The sequence below is a fragment of the Strigops habroptila genome, chromosome 1 (genome assembly GCF_004027225.2).
Source record: "Strigops habroptila isolate Jane chromosome 1, bStrHab1.2.pri, whole genome shotgun sequence".
In the NCBI taxonomy this organism is placed as follows: domain Eukaryota; kingdom Metazoa; phylum Chordata; class Aves; order Psittaciformes; family Psittacidae; genus Strigops; species Strigops habroptila.
In genome coordinates, this window is record NC_044277.2 from 60,990,468 (window position 1) to 61,017,442 (window position 26,975).

Consider the following 26,975-nt stretch of genomic DNA (forward strand, 5'->3'; position numbering starts at 1 on the left):
CCTGTTGAACGTTTGAAAAATCTTAGCACCAGCACAACCAAATTCCAGCTACTGCTAGGATCTGAAAACCTTACCCTGCTAACAGATCAGCAGCTAACTGCTCATTTTAAAAAGACAGTGAATCCATCTTAGATGTTGCACTTCAAGGATGCACAGCACTGCAGAATTTCATCTTGGGCGCCTTGGCAGTGTTCACTTAGTCCATAACTCTAAGTGTATTCATATTATCAGTCTAGAATGATCACTCGGAACTCTGAAGATAAACCCAAATGCCAAATAACTCAGTTAAAGGACAAATGCCAAAGCCATGTACAGAACCCACACACACCTGAGCACATTTATGACGAGGATACACCCCAGGCACAAGTTCCCCAGGCTTCATTTGGCTGGTTTTGTGATTTAAAATCTCTTTGCAGGCCCTGGCCTAAGGAGCACAGCACCCAAGATGTTGCACCCTGCTGACTACCGCGAATGGAGGGAACATGATTTTTTGCCACCATGGTGTGTCTTGCTTGCCAAAACAGCTTTGTCTGGAAGCTGCATAATGGAGGACATCAGCACAGACCTAGGAGCAGAGCATGTCATTGCTGTGGCAGAACGAGCGGAGGGCACACAAATATTGTAATTCATGTAATAAACGGTGGGTATTTCATTAAAGTTATTAGCAAAAATGGTTCAAAGATGTTCATATTCTCCTAACCTTCACAACAATATATACCCAGATATATTCAAAGTGTTATTGGTAACACACTCACCAAATGAATCCTAGAAGTGGGTTCAATTACACTCACTCTCAGAAGGGGCCCCAGAGTGTGACCAATAAAATGTGAGTCTCACTACAATGATGATCCCGTCATGGAGCGTGGAGCCAGCCAGGAATTCCCGGCGAGGGTCCAGTCTGTCTAGGAGATCTCATAGAAAAGGGTTCGTGCATAGGAAGTTCTCGGAAAGACAGGCTCCATTTTGGGTAAAAAATAAGTTTTTATATCACAGAGACTTAAGAAGGCATAGGATACCACCACCTGGAGCAGACAATGGGTGCCATTTTTCACCTTGGGCAGACAATAGATTATGATGATTTCTATTTTCTCAGACCAGTTTTTATCTTCCCAAACTGCTTTCCTTTTCTTCCAGGTAGAACAGCCAATAGCAGCTGTCAATTCCTACCTTCTCAGGATGTTTCCCCCTTTTCCAGACTATTTTTCACCTTTCTAGATGGTAAGTTGCTGTTGCAGCTCCTTAGTTTTGTGCTTATCAATGGTATCTCAGGGTGTCTCCAGTTTCTTGGCATTCAGCTGCACTTCAAAGATGCCAGCTGAGCTTCTCCAGATGCTCCTGCTCCCCAGGCTGGCAGGCATTTTCCCTGTCAGTGTTTCAGCAGGCATCTTCTGTTCTGCATTTTACCCTTTACAACCAGGTCTCCCTTACGGCTGCTCCCATGAGTTGCTGAGTTTGCTTAGTCGTTAATAAATTGACAATGCTTGGCTCAGGAAAATGGTATTTTGCAGGTGCTACAGGATGACTGGAAAGAAAAGGTGTACTAAAGATGTAAAAATATAATCTCTTCAGCATACGACTGTTTATACCTCCTCTTTTTACTTTCCTTCTGATTCCTACCTTACCAATTTTTTTAACAATACTCAAATTCCCTTGGTATAAGGAGTCAGTAACTCATGTACTTGCTCTGTAACACAAGGAATTCAATCTCTGAACTGTAATACTGGGTTGCTTGTGGATGCATATGAAGGAGTCTAAAGGAATTGTGTGATTGGGTTTTTTTTAATATTTTTTCATGCTATGTTTTTGTACCAATTTTGATTCCTCAGTTTCTGTGATTTCCATGTTTAGGCCAAACTTATGGAGGATGAAGTCTGCTTATTTGATGTAATCCAATTATTTTAATAACCACGCAAAAGGATCAGTGAGAATGTTATAGTTTTTTCTGATGCTGACTAGGACTGCTTGACTTTGAAGAGGAAGTATGTGTGGAGAGAGGAAGCCTGGCTATCTTTCCATGTCTTGCAGCCTTCCTGTCAGCACTGACACAGTGCTTATTTACAGACCCAGTGGGGGAACATGATTGTTCTCCAATGCTTTGTATGATTGTGAGTTCCTAATTTTACTGACTGTAAAAGCACCAGATATAGCTTCACTTTTTAATTATTATTATTTCTTCTGCAGGAAAGATTATTCACTTGTATACTCAATGCTAGTGCTTTTTGAACCATCTGTGCAAGTATGCAAAAGGCTCCTCGGTGCAGTGCAGGCTTAGGGAGACAAGCCCTCTTCTCGTCCTGTCAGGAGGTACCTCCCACCATCTTAGTGAAAGCAGGGGGAAGGGATGAAAGCAGTAACTGTCCCTGTTTGCATTCTCTGCATGCACATAGCTGGTCCAGTGCCCTGGACTTTCCTGAACAGAGACTTCCTTCTCCATTGAACAATCAGGATACAGCTAGTCCCATGCAAATACACAGGTGTCAGGAAACAGCTCCCACTCCAGAAACCTAGCAGCAGTACCTATTCCCTACTTACTGCCCACAAAACACTATGAAATGGAGGAGCAGACCAAGAAAACAGGATTACTGCAGATTGCTGAGGCTTAAATGGTATTTTCTTGCTGAGACAATTCTTGCCTTTCACAACACTGATGAGCTGATAAGCTTAACATCAGTGAAATAATAGGCTGAGTGTGCTGTAGTAAGCTATCTAAAGATCACTAAAGCTTCCAAAGGTGGTCACTAGGTAAATACTGGTCTGGTTACCTCCAGCTGTTTTCTGCAGTACAAGCATTCAGTTGGTCAGAAACCAGCCCTGCAAAGCTGTCATCAGCCAGGACAGCTAGCTCACTGCCACATATCCAGTGTAGTTTGGATACCTGACACGCAGCCTCCTCATCACCACCAACTCCCCACCACCGTCACCACCAAATGGCCCTTCTGCCACCCACTTGGTACCAGTGGCAGGGAAGTCCTGACTGGAGGCATGACACTACTGCAGCTCGCAGGGAAGTTGTTCCCACTGCAGGGGGCTGGCGCAGCCCTCCAGGCACTCTGTACCCCCTCCCCTTCTCACCTAGTGTGTTCACAACTCAACCTGTTGCTTTGAAGTTTTCCATGTGACATCTGTTCCAAAGAGGTCTGGGAGACACACTCCTTTGGTTACTAAGCCTTTGTTAGGTTGTGTTGTGCTTTTCCAGAAATACCCATTCTCCACACTGCCCATCTTTACTGGATAAAAATCTCGACCTCTTTCAGTTCAAGGAAGTGTCTTGCCAACACTGAAAAAGAGGGTTGTGTTCACCTCCATGGCATCTGAGACAGATTTTTTTCTGATTCTTCCACAATTGGGAGAATTTCTGAAAGCCACAATGAGATGACTTCCCTTTTTTGGCCATATTTGTGCAGCACTGTCAGTTGTACCCACATGCAATATCTACTACCATGTCCAGGTAAAGCTTCTGCCTCAAGAGATGATTTCTGAACAGGTTTTTGGTAGCTTCTTTGCCCCACCAGTAACCCTATCAGGAAACTAAGTGCAATGACATGGATCAAACATGCCATTATTTCTTTCATTGAAGTGTTATCCTTCATCAAGGCAGACAAATACTCTGACCCTGTGCCTTGGTCAAAACTGTAGATGTACTGTCTCCTTGTGGTAGTAGGCTAATTTCTTGTAGTATGTGCATAAATACGTAAATAAAGATAACACACTAGTGATTTTACAGCAGGTTGTTGCAGATACAGTATTACTTTCATTTTGTTCGTTGTAATTTAGCAGCATTTCTGCCTACTGCACCTCGTGTTTAGGCCTCCTATTTTCTCAGCCGTTACCAAAATGGCAGTGGTGCACTGATGGCTTCTCAGTTGCTGGAAGTCTTTTCTCTGAGCTGATGTTAAACAACAAGCCTTGTCGCCAAGAAGTAAAAGGTGCTATTTATGAATCTGCACTAATGAGTCTTCATTACACTCTTAGTGAACAAAAACCTGGGAAATCTACTGTAATGACATTAAGTGAAGTCATTGTAACCCCTGCGTGGGGTTTACCTGTGTCGGGTATTTCAAGACAGCACCCACAGCCACTATATCTTCAGCAGGATTTTGTACCGGATTGGCTGTCACTGGGTAAAACCACATCAAGATATGCAGAAGTGATACCATCACCTTTGTGGAGTTCTACAACCGTGCTGAGCTGATGCAACTGAAAATCATGCCACTTGCCCATCAAAACACAGCCCATCTGTTTCTGTGTAACTGCTCTCATCGTTCATTTTGTACATAACAATAGGCTTTGCAGGTGTTGCCATAATGCAGGTTATCATGTTTGTATTTTGATTGAGTAATTTTGGGTATGTCTTGTCTGTTCTTGTATCAAACCGACTTCTAAGCCTGTACATGATGTGTGATCTTAATAGCTTTAAAATTCTATACACTTCCTCTTTGTAAAACAATTTTTTGCTAATTTCAATTTCCGATTACCCCCTACAACCAATAGCATGTGTATTCTTTAGGTATACACTTTCAACCATGATAACATAGTTATCTGCTGTTATTGTGGTTTTGCCTGTTGCTAATTTTTTTCATTTTTAAATCCATCTTTTTATTATTTGCATCCCTAGATGTTTATAATTTTTGTTGTACGTATATCTCTTCTCTTTTAGTAAGTTCAAGCTCTTTTGATGTAGAAATGTTTAAGACGGCTGGATCCTCAGAAGAAATTGCTTCTCTTGATACCTGGGTCAAGGTATTAATAAAATAACGCCTCCAATAGTGCCTGATTTCCACAAGGCCCATTGTTGCTGTTGATTATTAATAGGAGACAATTATTACATTTTCTCACATTCACATGTTTGTATAAGTCCTTTGGATGTATAGATGCCATAATATTATGTTACTAAATCAGGAAAACAAATCAAATTACAAGTCTTGTAGGCCAAGAAATCTTTTCGCTTGGTTTAACTTTGTTGTTTCTATTCCTTTAAGTTTCAGTTGCTCTATTCATCAGATATTTTACCTTTTACATCACTGATTAAATTAAGATGCAAATTCATTTAAGGGCTCTGACTGCTCTTGTCAGCAATTTAGATGCTTATTAAGTGGTTTAAAGTATAATTAATTAAGGATGTATTGCTTCACATCCAATAGTCAGTAAAATATTTAGCATTTACATCTTCTTAAATTTATTTAAGCATTATCACTTTCTCTGTAGTTCAGGATGAGTTTTAAAGGTTGGATGCATGACTTCCTCATTCTGAAAGAATGACTAACCACTAATTGCACTGAATATAGTCTTCCTCTGGCCTTTTATAATTAGAAAAATTAATTGGCTCTTACAAAGTGCTACATCTTTGCTTGTTCCTAATAAAAAAATTATGTACCCGCTCGCTATCTATTTCCCAGATTAAGAAAAACTGCCAATCAGTAAGTCAATGCTAGAGATGGGTCTGGAGTTTAGGCACCCACCTAAGTCACACACTGCTCTGAATCTTTTTTCTGTTTGTTCTTCCCCAAATTAAAAACTTATTCTAGAACGACAGCAATCAGTCTTTTTAATATATTCCAAAATAGTCCAGAAGGTGCAGCCACATAAACAAAAGCAGCCATAATACAGAATGCCACATAAACGGATGTTTCTTGTGACTTTATCGTGCTTTCCCCTTCTCCAACACCTTTAGGAAAGTTAAACCATATTGCCCTGCCTTCACCTTCCCCACAAATCCTTTGGCTGTGATTACCAGGGAGGGGTAGGAGGTGTAAGTGGTTAAAACAAGTCCTATATTTCTTTGAAGGCTCTTGGTGAGGAATAAGAGAGCATGCAGCAAGTCAAAAGCAGTGACTGCACCTGCCCCATTTTAAACCTGGAAGGAAAGTCCTGGCCACTGTAGAGATATTTCGCTTTTTTATAGAACTATTTATTTGGCAATATAGAAAAAAAGAGACCACATGCACAACATGAGTTAAAAAAAGTACCAGTGACTTCTCCTTCCTTGTTTTTGAAGCTGAATTATTCTAAAATAATGGGATATGTTGACAGTAATCAGGATGTAACGAGGATTTGGACATCCTTCCCAAAACAGGCCAGCCTCCTCACCTTTAGCAAAAGGAATTAGGGGTTTGATGTTTAAAGAAGTAAAAGCAGAACTGGAGATTTCTGCAGCTGATTTCAGTGGAGATGAATTAACATCCTGAGGTTTATTTGCTCATTTAGTAAGGTCACCTAGCTCTCCCACTGAATCAACAGAAAACCACACCTACCACAGGCCTCCCCATTCCTGGGACAAGGAGGAGCTGGTTCAGGATCCTGGCTATTCAGAATCCTATTGGAGGGAGGTTTAGACTGGACTTTAGAAAGCATTTCTTTACTGAGATGGTGGTCAAACCCTAGAAACTGCTTCCTACAGAGGTGGTTGATGCCCCAAGCCTGTCAGTGTTTAAGGCATTTGGACAATGCCCTTAATAACATGCCTTAGCACTTGGTCGTCCCTAAATTGCTCAGTCAATTGGACTAGGTGATTGTTGTAGGTACCTTCCAACTGAAATAGTCTATTCTTTTCTAATTCTAGTCCAATTCTATTCTATTCTCAAGATAGGGACCCATAAACATGTCTTCTGCTGCCCTGTATTGCACCGAGCTCCACTTGCTGTGTTTGCAGGGTGCAAGACAGAGGTGGGAAGGGCAATATCCGGACACATTCCTCCTTCCCTAGCACTTAGCTGGTTGGAGCATGCAGGCAGACACGTTAGGCAAAGCAATAATGGCATCAGTGGAGTTTTCTTTGCTGGGCAGGTAGGGCCGCAGGGGGTTGCTACTGCTGCTTGCCTATGTGAGAAGCTTGCTTTTATTTCTCAGTTACATTAGGCGCAGGTGCCCAGGCACTGTCAGGAGGGGCTGCAGGGCAGCCAGACACAGACTCACAGTTCCAGCCAGCTTAGATGGACCCACCACAGGGCACAGCTGAGCCCCACAGTCAAGGTGGTGCCTCCTCAGGGAAAGCATATGTAAGACAGGACAGAAAATGCTGGGCAGGCAGAGGAGGAGGGAACACCAAGGTCAGAAGAGGTGCTCCATGGCAGAGCACATACTGCCTAAGCCTGTGGGATGCCTCTGCCACCCCACAGCAGAGGAAAGGGGAGAGACAGGGCACAGCCAAGAAGCACATTTGCGTGCACCAACCATACCCTCCTCTCCTGCTGCTCCTTACTTTGCTGAAGGGACAGAGCACGACCTGTGGCAGTAACAAGGGAGAGGAGAGGAGCCTGGGGTGACATCGAGCCTGGAAAAGAGGAGAAGAAAGGTGTTTCCCCCCAGTATTTTAATGTTCATCTTCTTTTTTCCCAATACCTGAATCAGTAATTAAACATATATGTATTACTTGGCCATAAATTAATTTCCCCAAATCAAGTCTGATTTGCCCATGAGGGTAATAGCTAAGTGATCTCCCCCATCTGTATCTCAGCCCATGAGCTTTCTTGTTTCTATTTTTCCCATTTCCTCCTCCCATCTCACCATCAGGAAAACGGATACTGAACCAGCAGTTGGGTGGAAGTATGGCTACCAGCCGGGGCCAACCCGCCACAGAAGTTCAGCAATAAAAAGTTGTTTGTAAACTCTGGGCTTAAGACAAACAACAAGTAATTTAGGCTGGTCAGTCTGTGTTCACTTTGCATCATTGGCTTGAGTTGTCTGTGCTTCCTCTTCATGACTGCAATAAACTTCACATCAGAAAGACCTTTCTTTTTAAATCAGCTTAGTACTTTGCACATCTATAAAATGACAGCTTCTATGAGATTGATTGCAAAAGATCAAACAGACTTTCTTACTCAAAGAACTGTGTAAAGTCAGCGAGACCTAGAGCTGCTCAGGCTTTGTACAGCTCTTTGTAAGAGCATTGTTTCTAAAAGCTCACTGGAAATATAATGCTTTTTAATCTGCAACTCATACCCAGGTTAATAAACAGTTAATAAAAAGGTATATACCATCCCAAGTGAGTAATTTCCACTTTGCCTATATTGTTCTTAAATCTGTTCAATACTAGTTTAATTCCTACTTAAGAAACCTTATTCTGTGAAAATCTAGTCATTCTTTCCTTAGCTACTTTATTGTCTTGCCTGAAGGGCAATGCTGCATGTACAACACAAACTTCAAAAGCTAATACAAAACACCCTACACAAGACAGGGTTGTAAAGGACAATGGAAATGGTTACAAAAGAAACAACATGAACACAATAAAAGTATTCTTAAAAAAATAAGGAAAAGCAGCATTTATTACGAGATTATAATACATGCCAAATAAAAGTGGCTTTTAAACCATCGAGTATGTTAATGAATGGTGTTTACAGGTTTTTCCTCCCATTTTAAAATTGGAATTTGGTTTTTTATTTGCATACATTATTAAAAATAAATATTTAAAAACGTGACTTGAGAACAGATGCATACAGTAAGGAAAAGGAAACCCTGGTTTGAAACGAAGCCATTCCAGCAGAAGTCAACAGCAGAGAATGCGTTACGGTTGAAAGTTTAAATATGCCCTGCTTAAACTGAGAGGGTAAAATTTTGTAAAAACAAAGACCAATCACCTAAAAACTAACAATGCCAGCCTCTGTCTTTTTCATAGTATCACATCAAAATTACACAGAACACCCCAGTGATCACTAGGGAATCTGCCACAGTCTAGTTTTTCCAATCCAATTAAGTCCATACTGCGTGGAATAATATGTCCCCCTCCCTCTGCAGACCGAAAGTAGACGCGGTCAAATCTCATCTTGCACTTATACGCTGCATGCAGGTTGGTGTTGGAGTGGGTGTCCCAAGTATAGCGGCAGTGTTGAGGTTTACCCAAAAACTCCCAGATATCCATAATGTTGTTAGGTAAGTTCCCTAGTTTGGCAACCTGAAAGTAGAAGGCAGGGGGTGAAATACACCAGATACTGATTTCACAAATTATACCTTCAAAAACAGACCTGAGTTGTCACAACATCACTTTTTACGCAAAACATAAGTTGTGGAAAACAAAAAGAGTGGAGATGTTTCTAAATTGTGGTATTTCTCAGGATACTCTAAAGCATGACCAATTCCTGTAGTACTTTCTAAATCCAAAACATGTTACAAAATCTACATTAAAAAAATACTTCTGAAATTTTGAGATATGGGGCTCAACACCATGTTCTCTGAACCAGTGTCAGTCCAGTTCACTGCAATGGAATTTTATGACTGGGAAAGATGAAACACTGACCTTTTAGTAATAATGCACAAATTTTACTTTTAATATCAGCAGCCAAAAATTACTTCTAATTTTGAATGTCTCGATGATGAGGGATTAATTCTGAACTCCAGAGATCTATTTCTCCAGAGCCCCATCTTCCTTCATTGACCCTACAAGTATTAATCCTCTGAGAATCGGAGAGTTCAGCAAGTAAAGATCAGGTTCTCAACATGAGAAGATGCTTCTGAAGTCGAAACTTCATCAACTATCCCTGCATCTTCTCAGATATAAATATTGCTAATAAAGCATTTTGTTATTGGGGCAATGGGGGGGCTTCTCATGTATATATCACCTCAACTATAATAATGCCTCAGCATAGCAATGGTGCAGCTTCTACTTACTCACGCTTCCACTTTTTAAGAATAAATCTCATATCTCTGTTGTATCTAAGTAGCTCATTTCTCATGAAGACAACACAAAAGCCTGAGAAGATTTTGCCAGAATACCTTCTCAAGATAACAAGATTGCTTATTTCTATTTACCTCACTGTCTCTAAGGTTTGTATCCCCTCCAAATATAACAGTGGTGGACTCAGACTCCTTCTGCATTTCTTTAAACACTATTTGTAGTTGCTTTATACGCTCCATGGAGTGATCTTTAGTGCTCTCCAGATGAGAGGTCATAAGGCAAAGTTCATTACCAGAAATGCTCACCTGTGTGTGAAATGAAGAGGCAAAGTTACTATCCATACCACGATAAAAAGTTCAAAGACAAAAGTCTAATGTTGAAGTAAGTAACTTAATGACAGAGCTCTGGTTAATGTTAATTTTAGCTTGAAGAAAAGTGGCTTACAGGAGGATAACAGACTTTTAGTTTTGTCTTCAGAGGTTATGAGATTTGAAAACAAAGTATGACCAGTAATTTACATAGATTTAAGTTTGTTAGTATCAAATGCAGCTGAGTTTGTACGTTTGGTGAAGTTTTTCTGCTGTTCGAGACTGCCATACAGTAAAGCCAGTCCAGCCATTCCTGGGATTTTTTCTTTTGAAGGCAGAAATGCAGCTGTTAATTACATACTGTCTCACTCACATGCACAACCAAAAGGTTCCTCATCATAGAGGTTGTTGGAAAAGGTATTACGTCATGTTTCAGTAGCTTCACTCTTGATTTCTTCAACATTACGACAGTGAAATAGCCATCTATGTTACCTAAAGAGGAACAGGGAAAGACATGGTCGAGTATATCTTCTGCTGTGCCATAAAGAAGGTTCTGAAAGAGACCTTTCTGCCATGATCCAGGAGAATCCCATTAATTTTAAGATGTATGAATTCATTAGTTAGAAGTTTCACAAAAGGGGTGTGAATTTTTCAGACTTTGTAAATTCGAATATTTAACAAATTACTTATCTATGGAACATTTTTTTGCTACCCTTGCTATCAGTCTTCCAAAATGCAGAAAAAAAAAAAGAAATCTGGAGAGAGACTTTTTACAAGGGCATGTAGTGACAGGACAAGGGGGAATGGCTTTAAACTGACCGAGGGGAGATTTAGATTAGACGTTAGGAAAAAAATCTTTACTATGAGGGTGGTGAGACACTGGCACAGGTTGCCCAGAGCTGTGACTGCCCCGACCCTGGCAGTGTTCAAGGTCAGGTTGGAGAGGCCTTTGAGCAACCTGGTCCAGTGGAAGGTGTCCCTGCCCATGGCAGGGGGCTGGAACTAGATGATCTTTAAGGTCCCTTCCAACCCAAACCATTCTATGATTCCAAACCAACAGGCAAGCAAGTTTTTCACATGCATAACTTGCATTATATCCTGATAGCAAAACACAGAAAGTAATTTAAGTGCTGCTTTCTTGACTTTATTCCTTTCATTCCTGCAAATGGTCAGAGATTTTAGCAAAGGAGACAATAAAACTAAACTTATTTTTCTGGTTCCTATCTGAAACTGAGGGTTATTTCTTACCTGGAATAATAGTGTAATTGCCTGCTTTCATCTGTAGAAGACAGAGATGTGGTGGGACAACCTCTTGTAAAAACACAACATCTGGACTGTATCTGAAATTGGCAAGATGAGATTTTAAATTAACTACTGAAAGATAGTACTGTTACACTCTGAGGCCAAATGGAACAGGGCCAGGGGGTTCAGGCGCACTTTGTCCTCCTCTTCTTAGATACTTTAAGGATCTGTTTTTTAAAAAAAGAAAAAACTCTCTCCATCTTATTTAGTAGCATGGGGATACATCACCATTGTTAAAAGGGAAGAGAAAAACATTATTGACATGGAACTGATGTTGTAATAAAATGCACTACTTCCTTACACCCTGATCTTGCAAACATTGCACAGGTTTCATACACGGCATACACAAGGAATTCAACTTACGGAGCTGCAAAGTAACTTCGGAACATGTTCTGCAACACCTAAGTTCTCCAAGAGATTCCAACTGTCACCTCAGTCCCTTACAATAGATCCCCTCATGTAACCTGCCATGCATTTTCTCCAGTCTCATCAATGACAATCTCTTTATTTCTTAGAGTTTTTCAATCAGTAACAGCTTATGTGGGGCAGCGGTCCTGAAAATACTGATTTAGATGTGACTTTACAGCTGTCCCTATATTTGCTATGCTGCTAACAGCCCTACTGTAAGCAGGTAAAGGACAACATTATGGCCTTACTTACAGAAGAAAAATATGTCACCCCAGGTTAACAAAATCAAGTGAAAATTTATTTAGTTAAGGGGTTTCTACTGGTTTAAGAGGAACTTCAATTATTACTTAAATCATTTAATTTACACTGATAAACTTACCGTGTTAAGATAAATCCATTTACGTAATTGTTAAACTGCTCATAAATATATTCATGGAAGGTCTCCACTTATGGAACTATAAAAGATAATCACAGATTCTACTGCTTTTATCTTACCTTGCACATTTTCCTTTTTAATAGACAAGTAACAGTAACAGCAAGAGACCCACTTTTCAAATTTCACCAAAAAAATCTTTTTTGTTGTTTCAGTTTTCTCTAGCGTGATGTTATTCATACTAGTGGAATGAGACAAGTTTCTTGCAGTTTTACACTTCTGATGTACAGGACGGAAGTATGAAATACGCTCTTGATACATGACTAGAACTTGAACAATACTGACCATTATAAAAAAGGCTTTTTAAAATAGCCACTGCAAAATATTTAACCTTTGGGATGCTCCATAGGCTCACATCTCTTCCAACCAATATGTCAATGTTTATTCAGCTATTTAGGATTTATAAGGAATTGTGTTGTTGTATCTAATGTTAAGATAATCTGGGCACGAAGATTTGTAAATATCTAAAACAAGAAGCTTGCTTTTTCCTTTAAAGCTAGGTGCATGACAACACAGAGATGAAGCTATACTTACAGTGCCAGGTAAGAACAGATTCCTCTAGCTCGTTCTTTTAGATTTCCTAGATCCAACCCATCGATGTTCCAGGTTATCAGCGAGAAACTGCTGTCATCTTCCTGTTTCCTTGAGTCTGCACTATTGACACTGGCATCACTAGTAGTTGCATCTGCTGTGAGGTCAATACTAAAGAGAGAGTTTACTTGTTTGACAACATGCATTGTACTATTCTTCCTGCAATTACCTCCCTTATCTTCTAAAGCAAAATGTTTTAGACCCATCTAAATAGCCCACCCATAGGTGGCCATTAAAACTTTCCCAACAAATAAGTTAACGTGTATTGATCTCAACATAATTTAAAAGCACAGTAACATACAGACCTCAGCCATCCAGAGCCTTAGTACACAGGAGAAGTAAATGGGTTTTCCTCCTCCTTATACACACAAAATAACATTTACCATTCTGATTTAAGTTAATCAGACAGCCACCAATGTAATCCAAAGCACGTGAGTAATTCAACTCTTTCCCCATGCTAAAGACAGGCTGGGTGTATTAGTTTTTCAAGCACTTTCCAGCACACTAGAAATGAAGGACTGCAGCCAGGACTTTCTTTTATGTGCCCATCTTTGTAGTACAGCCAAGTCTTTTCAATTGCCAAACCCCTGGGGAGATATATGTGTTAACTCATTCTGTGACAAACTGATAGTCCTTTTCTTTGGGAATATTCACATGTTAGCTGTTGTGATCAGTGCTTACACAGCATCAAGGTCTTCCCTGCTTCTCCTGCTGCCCCACCAATAAGCAGGCTGGGGGTGCACAAGAGGTTGGGAGAGAACACAGCCAGGACAGCTGACCCCAACTGACCAAAGGGATATCCCACACCTTATAAAACTGTGCTCAGCAATAAAAGCAGGGGGAAAGGAAGAGGAAGGGGGAACGTTCAGGATTATGGTGTTTGTTGTCCCAAGTAACCATTACACATGATGGAGCTCGGCTTTCCTGGGGATGGCTGAACACCTGCCTGCCCATGGGAAGCACTTGAATGAATTCCTTGCTGTGCTTTGCTTGCACCCACAGCTTTTTCTTTACCTATTAAACTGTCTTTATCTCAACCCATGAGTTTTCTCACTTTTACCCTTCCGATTCTCTCCCCCATCCCACCAAGGAGAAGTGAGTAAGTGGCTGTGTGGGTCTGAGCTGCCCACTGGGATTAAACCACAACAGTAATCCAACGTAAATTCCTTGAGTAAATGTAAAGTCTGTAACAAAATACATTAAATAGTATAGCTAAGACTAGATAACCTGTGTTTTGGCAAAGTAGGCATACCAAAATTTTGTTTATAAACATAGAATTTGTATGCACACATGAAAATAAGGCCTGGAACCAAACCAAATCTATTCCCTAGAACTTAATACTGGTTTTGTACTTAGTATTGCACAAACAACCTAAGAGTATGCTACCATGCACATGTAATCTAAACTGAACAGAGAAAGGAAAGCAGAGAAAGAAGAGGAAGCTAAGGGATATTTAAGTAGGTAAATAATGTGGTATACGCCTATAATATTTCCATGATGACTTTCTATATTTCTACTGTAACCTGAAGGACTGTGAGATGAAATATAAAAGTCTATGTGTTCTGCAGTGACCTTCCCCTGACTGGGAGGTTTCCAAATAGTCCTCCCTCCCAACACATCCTGCCATATAACAGCTCAAGACAGAACCCACGGTGCAAAGAGACAGAAGCAAGTAATGAAAAAGGTGCTGCCAATTTGATACAGACACATTCTAACTAATCATGGACTACCTAGAGACCAATGTTAATGTTCAGTAGGCTTGTATTTTTTCACACACACATACCAAGCAAAAGCCAATATGCTGTTACCAAATACAGCTTGTAACTATAAAGATCATAAGAGGTCTGCAAGGACCAAGTGCAAGGTGCTGCATCCAGGTCAGGGCAAGCTGAAGCACAACTACAGGCTGGATGGAGGCTGGACTGAGAGCAGCCCTGAGGAGAAGGAGTTGGGGTGTTGGCTGATGAGAAGCTCATCACGAGCCAGCAGTGTGCGCTCGCAGCCCAGAAAGCCAACCGTATCCTGGGCTGCATCAAAAAGACCGTGACCAGCAGGTCAAAGGAGGTGATCCTGCCCCTCTACTCTGCTCTCGTGAGACCTCACCTGCAGTTCTGGGGCTTCCACCATAAGAGGGATGCAGAACTGGTCAGGCCACGAGGATGATAAAGAGGGCTGGAGCACCTCTGCTATGAAGACAGGCTGAGAGAGTTGGGCTTGTTCAGCCTCAAGAAGAGAAGGCTCAGGGGAGATCTTATAACAGTCTTCCAATACCTAGAGGAGGTCTGCAAGTAACCTGGAGAGGGACTTTTTACAAAGGCATGTAGGGATAGGACAATGGGGAATGGCTTCAAACTGACAGAGGGGAGATTGAGATTACGTATTAGGAAAAAAATCTTCCATTTTGAGGGTGGTGAGACACTGGCACAGGTTGCCCAGAGAAGCTGTGGATGCCCCATCCCTGGCAGTGTTCAAGGCCAGGTTGGACGGGTCTAATGGAAGGTGTTCCTGCCCATGGCAGAGGGGTTGGAACTAGATGATCTTTAAGGTCCCTTCCAACCCATTCCATGATTCCATATATAACACGTAAGTCTAACATATAAATCCATAGTAAAAAAGCTTCTCTCAGGACTGTGTATGGCAGAGATCTGTAAAAGTTCAATTCTACACGCAGTTTAACACTCTTGGTATGTCCTACGGGTACGTTGTGAGATCATCCGTGCGTACAAGGCACAGATCTTAGATCCTAACTTCCACAGGTACATTTAACAAGGTATGCATGTACATGTCAATTTTATTTATAGAAACATAAATGCACATAGAATCATAGAATCAGCTAGGTTGGAAAAGACCTTTAAGATCACCAAGTCCAACCATTACCCCAGCACTGCCAAGTCCACCACTAAACCATGTCACTAAGAGCCTCATCTACACAGTTTTTGAACACTTCCAGGGATGGTGATTCCACCACTTCCCCGGGCAGCCTGTTCCAATGCCTGACCACCCTTTCAGTGAAGAAGTTTTTCCTTATATACAATCTAAACCTCCCCTGGCACGGCTTGAGGCCATTACCTCTTGTCCTATCAACTACATATAGTATATGACACATACGCACAGTTTACGTATATACAAATACATGTTTGTGCAGTAAAATCTGCATATGTATTGCTACACAAGACAAGGAAAATGAGCTCGTCTCTTCTCTAAAAGACTCACAATTCACTAGCCCAGAGGAAGGTGGCTGGAGCATCCACTGAGGTAAAGTGCACCCTCCAAGTCTGACCAGGAGAAGCTGTTCCCACTCGAAGCGGGCAGCCTTGGGGAACAACGAGAACTCCTGCAGAAACTTCAGTGTGAGGACCACAGACCACCTGCCCCACCGCATGTCAGCGGAGGTGCGAGCTCAGATGGAGACAGGAGCGCTGCTCCGCAGGGGTACACTACGACCTGGAGACAGCTCTCCCAGGTGTGGGGGACCCTGCCCGCACCCGGGAGGTACAGACGGGCGGAAGGCACCGCTCCGCTCACACCGCCCCGCCTCACCCTCCTGCCGCCCCCCGCTCCAGGACCACCTACCAGCGCCCGGGCCCCGCGCAGGCCGTCGGCACCCGGCCCACCGCCTCATCCTCCTTCTCCACCGGCGGCTCGAAGTAGGCGTTCAGCGCCCTCTGAAACACAGAGGCAGATGGCAGGGAAGGAAGGGGCCGCCGCCGGGGCAGCCCACCGTGGCCCCCGAGCCGGGCGTACCTCTATGTGCCAGTCGTTGCTGGCCAAGAAGCTGCGCGCCACCGCCGCGTCGCTGCTGGTGATGGCGGTAAACTCGGAGCACAGCACCCTCCTCCGCTTGGCGAGTGGGGACTCCTCCTTCTCTTCCTCCTTTTCCTTCTCCTTCTGCTCCTCCTCCACCGGCAACGGCTCCCCCGCCTGCGGGCACGGGGCCGCCTCCTCCTCCGGCTGCCGCCCCTCCGCCGCCGCCGCCGCCGCCTCCATGGATGCCCGGCGGCGGGGCGCTGCGGACGGAAGCCAGGGGGCAAGCTCCGCCCGCCGGAGTTGCCGTTCCGGGGCGGTAGCAGACGGCTGTTGGCGGAGCGGGCAGTATGAGGTTCACGGTGGAGAGCCTGAAGCAGGGCATGAAGTACATGACGGAGTCGCAGGGCTTCGACCGAGTGCTCAACAAGGTACGGGCGGCCCCAGCGCGGGGCACACGGGAGGGCATCCCGCGGCGACAGGCAGGTAACGGCAGCCTCTGACCGGAGAAACGGCGGCTGGCCCGCGGCGGGGCTGGTCGTTTAAAAGCCGCTTTTTCCCCTCCCGGAATAAAAGGCTGAGCTGGGATGAGGTGTTGTGGTGGGTTGCTCCTGGCTGGATGCACGTGCCCGCCAAAGCCACTCGGCTGGACCGGGGAGAGAAAATACGGTGAAAGGCTCGTGAGTTAAGGTCAGGGAGAGATCACCAGTTACCGTCAAGGGCAGAACAGACTCAACTTGGGGGAAAAATAGTTTAATTTATTATCGATCACATCAGAGTACGATAATGAGAAATAAAACCAAATCTTAAAAAACACCTTCCCCCCACCCCTCTCTTCTTCCTGGGCTCAACTTCACTCCCGAATTCTCTACCTCCTCCCTGCCAGTGGCACAGGGGAACAGGGAATGGGGGTTGTGGTCAGTTCATCACATGTTGTCTTTGCTGCGCCTTCCTGCTCAGGGGAGGACTCTTCATGCTCTTCCCTGCTCCAGTGTAGGGTTCCTCCCACAGCAGACAGTCCTCCATGAGTTTCTTCAACGTGAGTCCTTCCCATGGGTTGCAGTTCTTCATGAACTGCTCCACTGTAGGTCCCTTCCATGGCGTGCAGTCCAGACTGCTCCAGCTTGAGTTCCCCACATGGTCACAGGTCCTGCCAGGAGCTTGCTCCAGCGCGGGCTTCCCACAGGGTCACAGCCTCTTTCAGGCATCCACCTTCTCCAGTGTGGGGTCCTCCATGGGCTGCAGATGGAGATCTGTTCCCCATGGACCTCCATGGGCTGCAGGGGCACAGCCTGCCTCACGATGGTCTGCACCACGGGCTGCAGGGGAATCTCTGCTCCAGCGCCTGGAGCACCTCCTGCCCTCCTTCTGCACTGATCTGGCTGTCTGCAGGGCTCTTTCTCACACATGTTCTCACTCCAGGGTCTCTGGCTAACCCGCTCTGTCCTGCCAGGGCAATACCTCCTCAGGCAGACAGCAGCATGGCAAACAGTGCCCTTGAGCCACAGAGGCAAGGCCACTGGGGCTGGAGGAGGCCAAGGGCTGTGGTGTGTTAGCTGAACCCTGACGTGGTGTCATGGCTGCGGGCACTTCAGGAGCCCCGTGGTGCAGGCCTGCATTCAAGATCTCTAAACGGGGGTGTGTGGCCGTGGTGGTAACACATGAAAGCACAATTGTTATTCAGTAACTTTTAAAATACAAGAGCTGCCTTCCAGTACCTCTGTAAAGATTCTACTGAATAAGCTGCTGTGACTTAGTAACTAGTATTCTTCCCTTCATAGTACCTGCGACTAAGCTAACTTCCAGGACCATGAAAGTATGAAATAAATTATTACTCTTCTCTGTTTAAAAACTAAAAAAAAACATAGCTTGTTACAACATGTCACAGCTGCCCTTGAAGTCAGGCTGAAAGCACAAGCATCTCACTGCTCTGTAAGGTTCTACACACGGCCTAGTATGAAGAAATGTATTTGACTGGTATGGCTACGTTATGATCAAATAGTTGAAATGACTTAACTGTGTTGTTTTAAAAGCTGTAGTGTGCAGTAGTGTAGCTACTGTGTAGGGTGGTCCTGTGAAGCAGTTTCATTAAATTTTGCGACACTAGAATTCTCCACTTAATTTCTTATTTATTTGTGTAACTGTGACATGAAGGGATGCAGTAAATATATCTAAGAAAACCAACTAGGTCAAAATGTACACATTTTGCATTGTGGAGGAGCAATACTGAAGCATTGCTTTCATTGACAGCTCCATGATCTGATATATTTAATAGAAGGTAACTGTTTGCAGAGCAACTCGTCTTGTTTCCCCAAGACATTTTGATCTTGTATATAAAGCTTAAGAAGCTCATTTATTTATAAAGAGTCAAATTAGTTCTTAGACACTCCTTCACCATGATAATTTACTCTCCTTTACCTTAAAACTTTACCACTCTACTAAGTGGAGAGCAAATGCAGTATTTCAGCTCATAATGGCAACTGGCTGGGAATGAGCCTTAGGAGACAGGCTTGCTCTGAAATACTTTTAGACCTTTTCTGCAATCTCCTACAATTATGATGCTGTGAACAAAATCATAACAATAGAAGTACCATTTTGTTTGAATTTAAACTATTTGCTGTATTTTTCTGGGAGGTACCTGAAGCTTTTCTTTCCGTAATTAAATGACTCAAGATTTTTCCTGTTCTGGAGAAGACAGATTCCAGTCTGAAACTTTCCAGCTCCAGCAACAGATTTAGTTTCTGATTTCATTCCAATGTGACATCCACACAGGGCTTAACGACTGTGGGTTTTAAAGCCCTTTCTCCAAGGAAGTAGTGCATCGCAGTAGTGGCTGGGAGCTGAAGCAGCATGCTGTTCACCAAGACAAAGGCGTGGGAAGACAAGCACAGGAGGGCTGTGAGAAGTACAGACCAGCAGCTCTAGCTGTGCAAGTCCTGGAAGCACTCATATGCAGAACTGTTTTCGTCAAGGAGAGCAGGCAGCTAGTGCCAGATCAGAGCAATGACAAATGAAACCAGATGCTTTCCTTGCCTTGCTGATGGATTGGAGCACTCTCTGATGGTACTGGAAGCCATCTGCTCCCAGTGTCAAGCGTCAGTGAAGTCCTTATTAGATCTGTCAGAAACTTAACCCTTAGTCAGCACAGCATGCCTGGTATAGAACTTAGGACTTCTGTTGATCAAGGTGTGATGTCTATATTAGGACACTTCCTCAGTGATTTCCTTCCCCTCTGCTTAATTCCAGCTTTTTGCACTCATAGACAGTGTGCTACATCATCATTTATCTTAGTATCATTTCTCTGCAAAATTTGGATAAACTTTGGCCTTTCAGAAAGGGACATTAGCTGAAACTAAGCTCTTACACTGCATCATAAATAAGGAATAGCGAAACAGGAGACATTTCAATCTTAATTCCGTGTAAGATTAAAAAGATTCGAGTCAACTCAGCTGATACGGTATGGAAACATGTAACCTTAAAAAAAGTGTAAAAAATCAGTAGGAATTATAATAAATATGCTCATATTTCACTTGTGACAGTCTAAAGGTACTTGAAAGTCTTAGTTGTAGGTGTAAATATATATGCTGAACTTACCTCAGTTTTGCATCTGCTTTCAGATTTTGAACATATTTTGGATTTTGAATATGATGCTACTAAGTGAATCACAGTAACTTTGTGGTCTCAAAAATCCAGCTGCTTGTGTGGGTTACAGGGGGATGCATGGTGCCATAGATGTACTGTAATTTTCTATTTAAACCTATGGGCTGGAATAAAAGTTTGTATGCAAGTCATGGTGCTGTAATACAGTGTGATACAACCTTGGATACTTCTGCCAAGGAATATGAATTTCAGCTCAGGGACACCAATCTGATTAGCATTGCCAGTGCTCCTTTCAAAATACTGATTTTTACTGAGATTGCTCTGGTAGAATGATTATTAATGAATTACTGTCAGTCTCGTTTCCATTTAGGGAGCTAACAAATACGCCTTCACAAGTGTGGTACATACTGATAGTCAGAGCAGTTTTGTGTTCCCTCTAATCTGGCTTTTCAGTCACAGATTAAAGCAAAAGTAAAACTGAAGAAGAATGTTGTCTCCTAAGCAATTCCTGAGAGCATAGCAAGTATTGAAGCTTTGTTAAACTGTCAGTTTAAATATTTATCTGCACTAGAAAGACTTTTCTTTTTCCTAAGGCAACAATCTTGTGCTCAAAATTTATGAAAATACCTAATGTGACAGTTTAATTACTGTATTTTCCATCTTTTGTCTCATGAGCCCAGGGCTAGACAAGATTTACTTTCAGTTTGATTCAGGGCAGTATCGGCTGTTGGTACTATTGTCAGTAAGCTTTTTTTATTCTTTTTTTTGGCTGTACAGATGAAACTTCTTTCTGCAACTCCTGGAAAAATTGTTTGTGAAATGAAAGTAGAGGAGGAGCATACAAACAGAGGTGGCACATTACATGGAGGTTTGACAGCCACACTTGTGGATGTGGTGTCAACAGTGGCATTGCTGAACACAGAAAGAGGAGCGCCTGGGGTCAGTGTGGACATGAACATCACGTAGGTATCAGCCACGATATTTACTAGAACATACTAACTTCTTCCCCTAACATTCTTCCCCTAACACAGTATTGAGTCCATTGTACATCGTTTCTATGCTGTAGTACTCACTTGAAAAACAAACAAACAAACAAACAAAAACGTGTTTTCTGTGGTTTTAGAAATCTTGTTTTCATAAATTAAGGGGAAGTTGTATTTTGAGACATTTCCATTTGGTTGTAAAATTAGAGTTGGACTTTAAGCTTTTATTTGTTACACACGTTTAAGAGACGGTGCCCATTCATTCATAGAATGTGAAGGGATGTTGATATGTGGTGAATTTTAGTCTTAAGAAATTGGCTCAAATTCTGCCTTCGCTTGTAAAGATACGTTAGAGTGTCCTCAAACACTAGGGTAAGCAGCTTTCTGTAAACCTTCTTTTAATATTACTCAATAAAATGTTAAAACAGGGAAAACATTAAAACAGGAAACAGTTTAGCTCTGTTGTATGCTCACGTAGAGAGCAAATTACAGATTGGATCAGAATTTCTTGTGGAGGAAGATTCCTTTGCTCTAGTCATTTAAAGGTAGTTTTATATTGAGAATAGTTCTTTCTGTAATGCAAATCTAAAAGCACGGTGTCTTTAAAAAAGTTGCTCTGAAACCTTTTTTGCTTATGCTGTTACAGCTTGTCAGCTTTGATTCATTCCTTTTAATGAAGAGATTATGACTAACTAGAAGTAAAGCAATCCTACTTGGAATAACTAACACAGAACATTAAAAATATTGGGAAAGTATCCCCTCATCAAACCTTAAAAAGAAAAAATAAGCTTTAAAAGTGTCTGGGGAGTGATCTGTATCTTTACCAGGTTCCCTCCTTCCTCCTCCCCCAGCACCTTGTGATTTCTCCACTGGATGGGTGGGACTGGAGCATCTATTTAAGCTTTATACTGCCACTGTGATGACTTGCTGGAAATTAAAACCTGAAATTCTCCTATGATTCTGGGTTTTTTCCCCTACAGTAATATAACAAGAGGCCAACATCTGAATTATTTATACTATCAAGTATGCCTAGCCAATTACAGAAGGGCTAAAATCTTAAGTCTCTGGAAGTGATCCAAAATGACCAAGTAGCATAACCTTTTGGAAATGTTATGTGAAGCAATATTAATAGATTTGTTTAACCCAGACTACTGCTTTACTTGAACAAGTGAGATATTGCATATTGAATATTGCTATAATACAACTTTTTCCTTTTGGGGAAGGAGCTTTTTAAAACACTGACACAAGGAAGCTGTATCAGTAATGGAAAGAACAGAGAGAAACACACAAACTTTTTGTTTGTTTGGAGGGGGTTTTTTGTTTTTTTTTTTTAAATCACAAGAGGATCAGCAGCAGCTTCTGAGAATGAAACAAGACTGAAACCATACCCCCTGTCAACTAATGGAGCTTATGCTACATCAGTATTAGGTGTGACTGACAATACTTTTGACATGGTGTCATGGATAAAAATGGACTGGTTGATGAAATGTATCTCAGTAAGATTTATATCCAGCAATTACACATCCTCCTCTGTAATTCTAGCATTTGAATATTGTTCCCTTACTTCAGATCATGATTGGATCATATTCTTCCAAATTCTTTCCAGGCTATTTGTGAGGGAATTTCTTCCTGTTCCCTGGAGAGGTTGTTTTAAAAGCACATGCTTCTACTCGTGAAAATAAAAACAAGGAGTTACCTAATGAATGGAAAGGAAACAGCATCAAATCTGGGAAGTTTGAAGGCCTCCCAGATTTCCATTACTTTTCTCTGACCATGGTGTGGGAAGCAGTTAACCTATGTTTAGGTTCCATACAGAAATGACCTTCTGGAGCGTTTGTAACAGAGACATTTTGCAGCTGAACCAGCCAGACTAGTTTAGAAAGGCTGTAGGGAGCCAGCAATGGCTGGAATAGGACTTGGAGCTGACCTTTTAACTGAGGTATTTGATACCTGTTTGTTTCTGCTCCAAAATGGACTCTTCCTCAGAATCAAGCCAATGGGTTTCTTTCAATCCTCTATTTTCTCAGAGAACTCTTAGGCTGAATTACCACTGCAGTACTTAGAGGAACTCAAGGACTTTCAGAAGTGGGGATTTGCAAACAGGCAGTTATGATGTGTCTTTATTACTCACTTTTACTAATTCCCTTCATGATAATCTAAAAATGCAGGAATATTCTTGGATTTGTGCTCTGTACAGCCTCTTACCTGTTCATTTTGCTCTTCCTTGAAGATATACTTCTGCTGCTAAGATTGGAGAAGAGATACTGATTACAGCTCAGATTTTGAAGCAAGGAAGAAATCTTGCATTTGCCACTGTGGATTTAACAAATAAAGCAACAGGAAAGTTAATTGCACAAGGTAGACATACAAAGTATATAGGAAATTAATATAAGAAAATAATTTAAAAAATAATAATGTTGGGCTTAAGAATCTCATATAGAATTATTTTTCTCATTATGCAGTAAGACATTTGCACAAAGTTGTGTTAATCTATATAAAGTTAATTTGTCTCACTCATAATAAACGAACAAATTTCTTAATTACCACTAGAGTGGCTAAAAGCCTAAAATTAGTGCCTATTTTGGGATGAACAACAGAGTGTGATAGCATGGGGATGCATCTGGCTTTTTTGGGTCAAGATAGCGGAAGGAACAAGCCTTTGGAGCAGCCATATGGTTTTATCAGCATGACAGTGTTTTAAGAGGTCTGTTTTCCTTGCCTGCGGTGTCATCGTGTGATAAAGTAACCCTGTCTTTAGGCCCGTCACAGTCACAATCAAAAAACACTATATATGCTTACAAACTAAACTACTCGTTGTGTAAGATGGTAGTAGTACAGAGTTCCTGTAAAAGTGTGTGAAACTGGTTTGAGAGTGTAAAGCAGGGTAATGCAAAATGTAATTTACTAATGCTGTAACATACTCAAAAGTATTCAATAAAGCTTTCTGAAACTACCTTTTTAAATATCATTTAATAGTTTTGTAATCTTTCTGCACTGAGTAAAAGCTTGCCAGCACAGAGTGGTTGAGAGAGGATGTGGTGGAACCCCTGTACGCAAATTCACCTGAGATGTCATCATCCCCCTGTGATTCCTGAATGTGAAAATACAGTTACATCATCAGGGCTTTTAACCTCTACCTATCTGAGTTCTGGCTATATTTGTTTAACTATCATCAGCTGAGAGTTGAGAGACATATCAAAATAAATTGGGTGAGCCTTTCGTGAGGCTAAGGCTGTAGATTGCCTGACCTGGGTTGAATGTGGTAGAGTTAAGCTGCTGTTCTTCAGCTGAAGACTTGTCTCCTCATGCACTGTTGTGGACAGGTTTAACCACTTTCTTAAAACTGATGACAAACGATCCTTGGCAGGGCTATCATGCTGTAATAAAAACAGTGATGCTACATATGTAGTGTAAGTTTGCATAAACCATGACCTTAGTTTTTCTTCTCTGGGAGATTAGAAAAAGTTAACTGACACTAGTAAAGCGCATGCAGAATTTTTGTCATTGTTGGCAAAAAGTCAAGTTGACTCATTGTCTTCAGTGCAGGGTTTTTATGCATTCCTAAGACTAAGAAGTAATAAGTAATTTCGCATGAGTTAAGTGACCTGTTCATGCAGACTGATCTTCAGTATGAAGTTGAACAAGATTACCAATGTATCAGCAATCTTTCCAGAAGTCGTTTTCAAACAAGTGATACAGCTGATAACCTTTAAGGGAAGCTCTCTAAAGAAATACCCACAGTGGGCTCAGGCTATCAGCATGTATTTTAGCTGCGAGCTTAGAACAGTTGTTTGTGGTATATACATTCTCACCAAAAGCTTTTTCTCTGAGGCTGTCTTCAAAAGCTTACGTGCCTTACATGCCTGTGGGTAGTTGAACTAATAGCAGCATCCTCTCTCCAGCAGAGCATCTGTAATTATTTTTCCCCAGTATTTGCACTCGTGCTCAGAATCATCCCTCAAGCCTATTTATAAAAACTGCTTTGCTAAAGCAGTTCTCTGAAGATACTTATTACAGGAGCAATCTTTTCTGCTTAGCAGAATGATATGCTTCACTGTATTAAATTGTCTCTCACTTTACAGCTTCCTCTGCCTGGAGCTGTATTATGACTCTTAAACATCTCCAGCTCCTCTACAATTACTAGGATGAGCAGACAGAGAGGATCCATCATAGCATGTGGACACACCAAGTGGGTTTAGCAATTGCTGTTCTAGTTGTCTTCCTATTAACACGTTCTGGCATCTCCAGTCATCTTTTTTCTCGTTCTTAAATTTACCGGTCTTCTTCTATAGGTTACCCATGTAGTAGAGCACAAGGAAAAGGAAGTGAGGATTAAAACTGCTCCCCCAGCTACTATATACCCCACTGGTACAAAGAGGGATTTTGTCTGTTATCTGAAGTAAAAGGCAGAGGGTGAGAATGATGGAGGTGACAAATTCAATACGTGCCAAAAGATTCAGAGTGCTCTCAGCTCCCTGTGCTGAGGCTGCTTTGTCCTTGTGCAACTGTCGCACTGCAACTTCACATGACTTCCCTCAATCAAAGCTGGCTGCCTCGGGAGCCTACCATAGTTAAATGGTCCCATTCTATCACTGAGCATTCATCATATCTACATAATCACAATTGAAAAGCGTCCAGGCAAATTAAGAGCAGCAAACCTCAACATGGAAACAACAGTATCCTCCTGTTCCCCTTTGAGCTTGGCAAGGACTGTTGCAGGCTGAGAGGAAGCAGAGAACACCCCCTTACTGAAATAACAAGCGAATTCTCTTTTCCCTTATAACAGACTATTCAGCACAGTGTTTTAGTGCCGCCTAATTAATAAGAGGAAAATCATTAATATTCAGGCCAGTTATTTTAAAATGGTTCATTAAACTGATTATTTTAAGACAACCTTGTCTGTTACTCCTCCACCAGCAGCATCACATTGACCTAATTTATTTCACAACATAACTTAGGCTTGGAGATGATCTTAGAAGGAATTTTCACCATTGAGCTTGCATAGCTTTGGGAGTAAACTGTCAATCATCAAGCTTAATGTTTGGATTCGTTATTTACTGATTTCACCCTAACCTACAAGTTGAAAAAATCTGTATCTTACCTTAGTAGAGTCTCGAAGTAAAGGAAAAAAAACTTACCATACTAAGGACAAATGGTACATGGCTCCACCTGGCATCAGAACACACAGATCTCCTGCAGGGTTGACCTGGTTCCATCACTGCAGATTGAGGCATAATTCCCTTACAAGCAAGCAAATAAAGTGGCTTGATGAGACCATCTTGTGCATCTTACACCAGGTTACGTATCCAATAACTGACAGACATCTGTAAGCTCCATACCTTACAGCTGCAAACGACACCATCCCTTCTATATTGTGCTGGTTTTTTCTCCTAATATTTTTATTTTTTAAACATACCAAACACCTGCACTGTTCTCCTCGGTGTCTGGAGTTCTGTCCTTATAGACAGCCACACTTTTCATGTAGCCATACGTGATGAGGTGAACAGTTTGCCTCTCTATGAAAGTAACTGTAGCTTCTCCCTTCTCGCAATATATGGGTCAGCCAAGCATTCCGTGCTGGTTTCACTATGGCATGAGTGCATTCAGACAGACCCCCAAGTATTTGCACCAGCGCAGAACTGTGCAATACAGAGCCCTTGGAAGAACAAGAGACTGGAACAGAGTTGTTCCCACTGGAATTTAAAACCAAGAGTCCAGATGCAGGGCAAATACACATTGCAGATAAAGTGCTGTGAGGAAGGATTTAGTCACTAAGGATTCCAGCTCTTAGGAAGAAGCAACTTGTCAGTGATAAACTGGAGAGAAGAGAAGGTAAAGAAGGATGATGCTGCTGAAATAAGCATTGAATTATCAGACTAACTCCTTACTAGTCTTTCAGGTTGAGCCACCCGTCACAGGGGTCTCATGGCTGAGCTTCTTCGCCTAGGGTTAATCTGCCAATTTAGGTAAGAAATAGTTGGTTTGCAATTCTCAAATTG

The 26,975-nt window shown here is 42.0% G+C and overlaps 2 protein-coding genes across 4 annotated transcripts; one reads left to right on the top strand and one right to left on the bottom strand.

The window, feature by feature from the left end:
• Positions 1 to 8,128: 8,128 nt before the first annotated feature.
• TDP2 (tyrosyl-DNA phosphodiesterase 2) lies at positions 8,129 to 16,688 on the bottom strand. Its single transcript, XM_030490088.1, has 7 exons — positions 16,394 to 16,688; positions 16,223 to 16,314; positions 12,593 to 12,760; positions 11,164 to 11,255; positions 10,289 to 10,407; positions 9,742 to 9,912; positions 8,129 to 8,887 (listed from the first exon to the last, which is right to left on the bottom strand). The coding sequence occupies exons 1-7, from the start codon at positions 16,634 to 16,636 to the stop codon at positions 8,606 to 8,608; spliced, it is 1,167 nt and encodes a 388-aa protein (XP_030345948.1). The 5' UTR covers positions 16,637 to 16,688; the 3' UTR covers positions 8,129 to 8,605.
• On the top strand, positions 16,557 to 26,125 carry ACOT13 (acyl-CoA thioesterase 13). 3 transcript variants are annotated; one of them, XM_030490101.1, is made up of 4 exons: positions 16,625 to 16,824; positions 20,771 to 20,955; positions 23,207 to 23,334; positions 25,269 to 26,125. In XM_030490101.1, the coding sequence occupies exons 1-4, from the start codon at positions 16,744 to 16,746 to the stop codon at positions 25,310 to 25,312; spliced, it is 438 nt and encodes a 145-aa protein (XP_030345961.1). In that variant the 5' UTR covers positions 16,625 to 16,743; the 3' UTR covers positions 25,313 to 26,125. The 3 variants fall into 3 exon arrangements, with proteins under 3 accessions (XP_030345972.1, XP_030345980.1, XP_030345961.1); XM_030490112.1 differs by lacking the exon at positions 25,269 to 26,125 and having other exon boundaries at positions 16,557 to 16,824; positions 23,207 to 23,930; XM_030490120.1 differs by lacking the exon at positions 23,207 to 23,334 and having other exon boundaries at positions 16,623 to 16,824.
• The last annotated feature ends 850 nt before the right edge of the window (positions 26,126 to 26,975 follow it).

Bases quoted from the DNA above. Each gene is read 5' to 3' on its own strand.
- TDP2 (XM_030490088.1), bottom strand. From the start codon at position 16,636: ATGGAGGCGGCGGCGGCGGCGGCGGAGGGGCGGCAGCCGGAGGAGGAG. The intron at 16,315-16,393 runs GTACGCCCGGCT...TCTGTGTTTCAG, and splicing joins GCAACGACTGGCACATAGAG to AGGGCGCTGAACGCCTACTT. The intron at 10,408-11,163 runs GTAAGAAATAAC...GTTCCTCTTTAG, and splicing joins CAATTACACTATTATTCCAG to GTAACATAGATGGCTATTTC.
- ACOT13 (XM_030490101.1), top strand. From the start codon at position 16,744: ATGAGGTTCACGGTGGAGAGCCTGAAGCAGGGCATGAAGTACATGACG. The intron at 16,825-20,770 runs GTACGGGCGGCC...TTGGCTGTACAG, and splicing joins TCGACCGAGTGCTCAACAAG to ATGAAACTTCTTTCTGCAAC. The intron at 20,956-23,206 runs GTAGGTATCAGC...TCTTCCTTGAAG, and splicing joins AGTGTGGACATGAACATCAC to ATATACTTCTGCTGCTAAGA.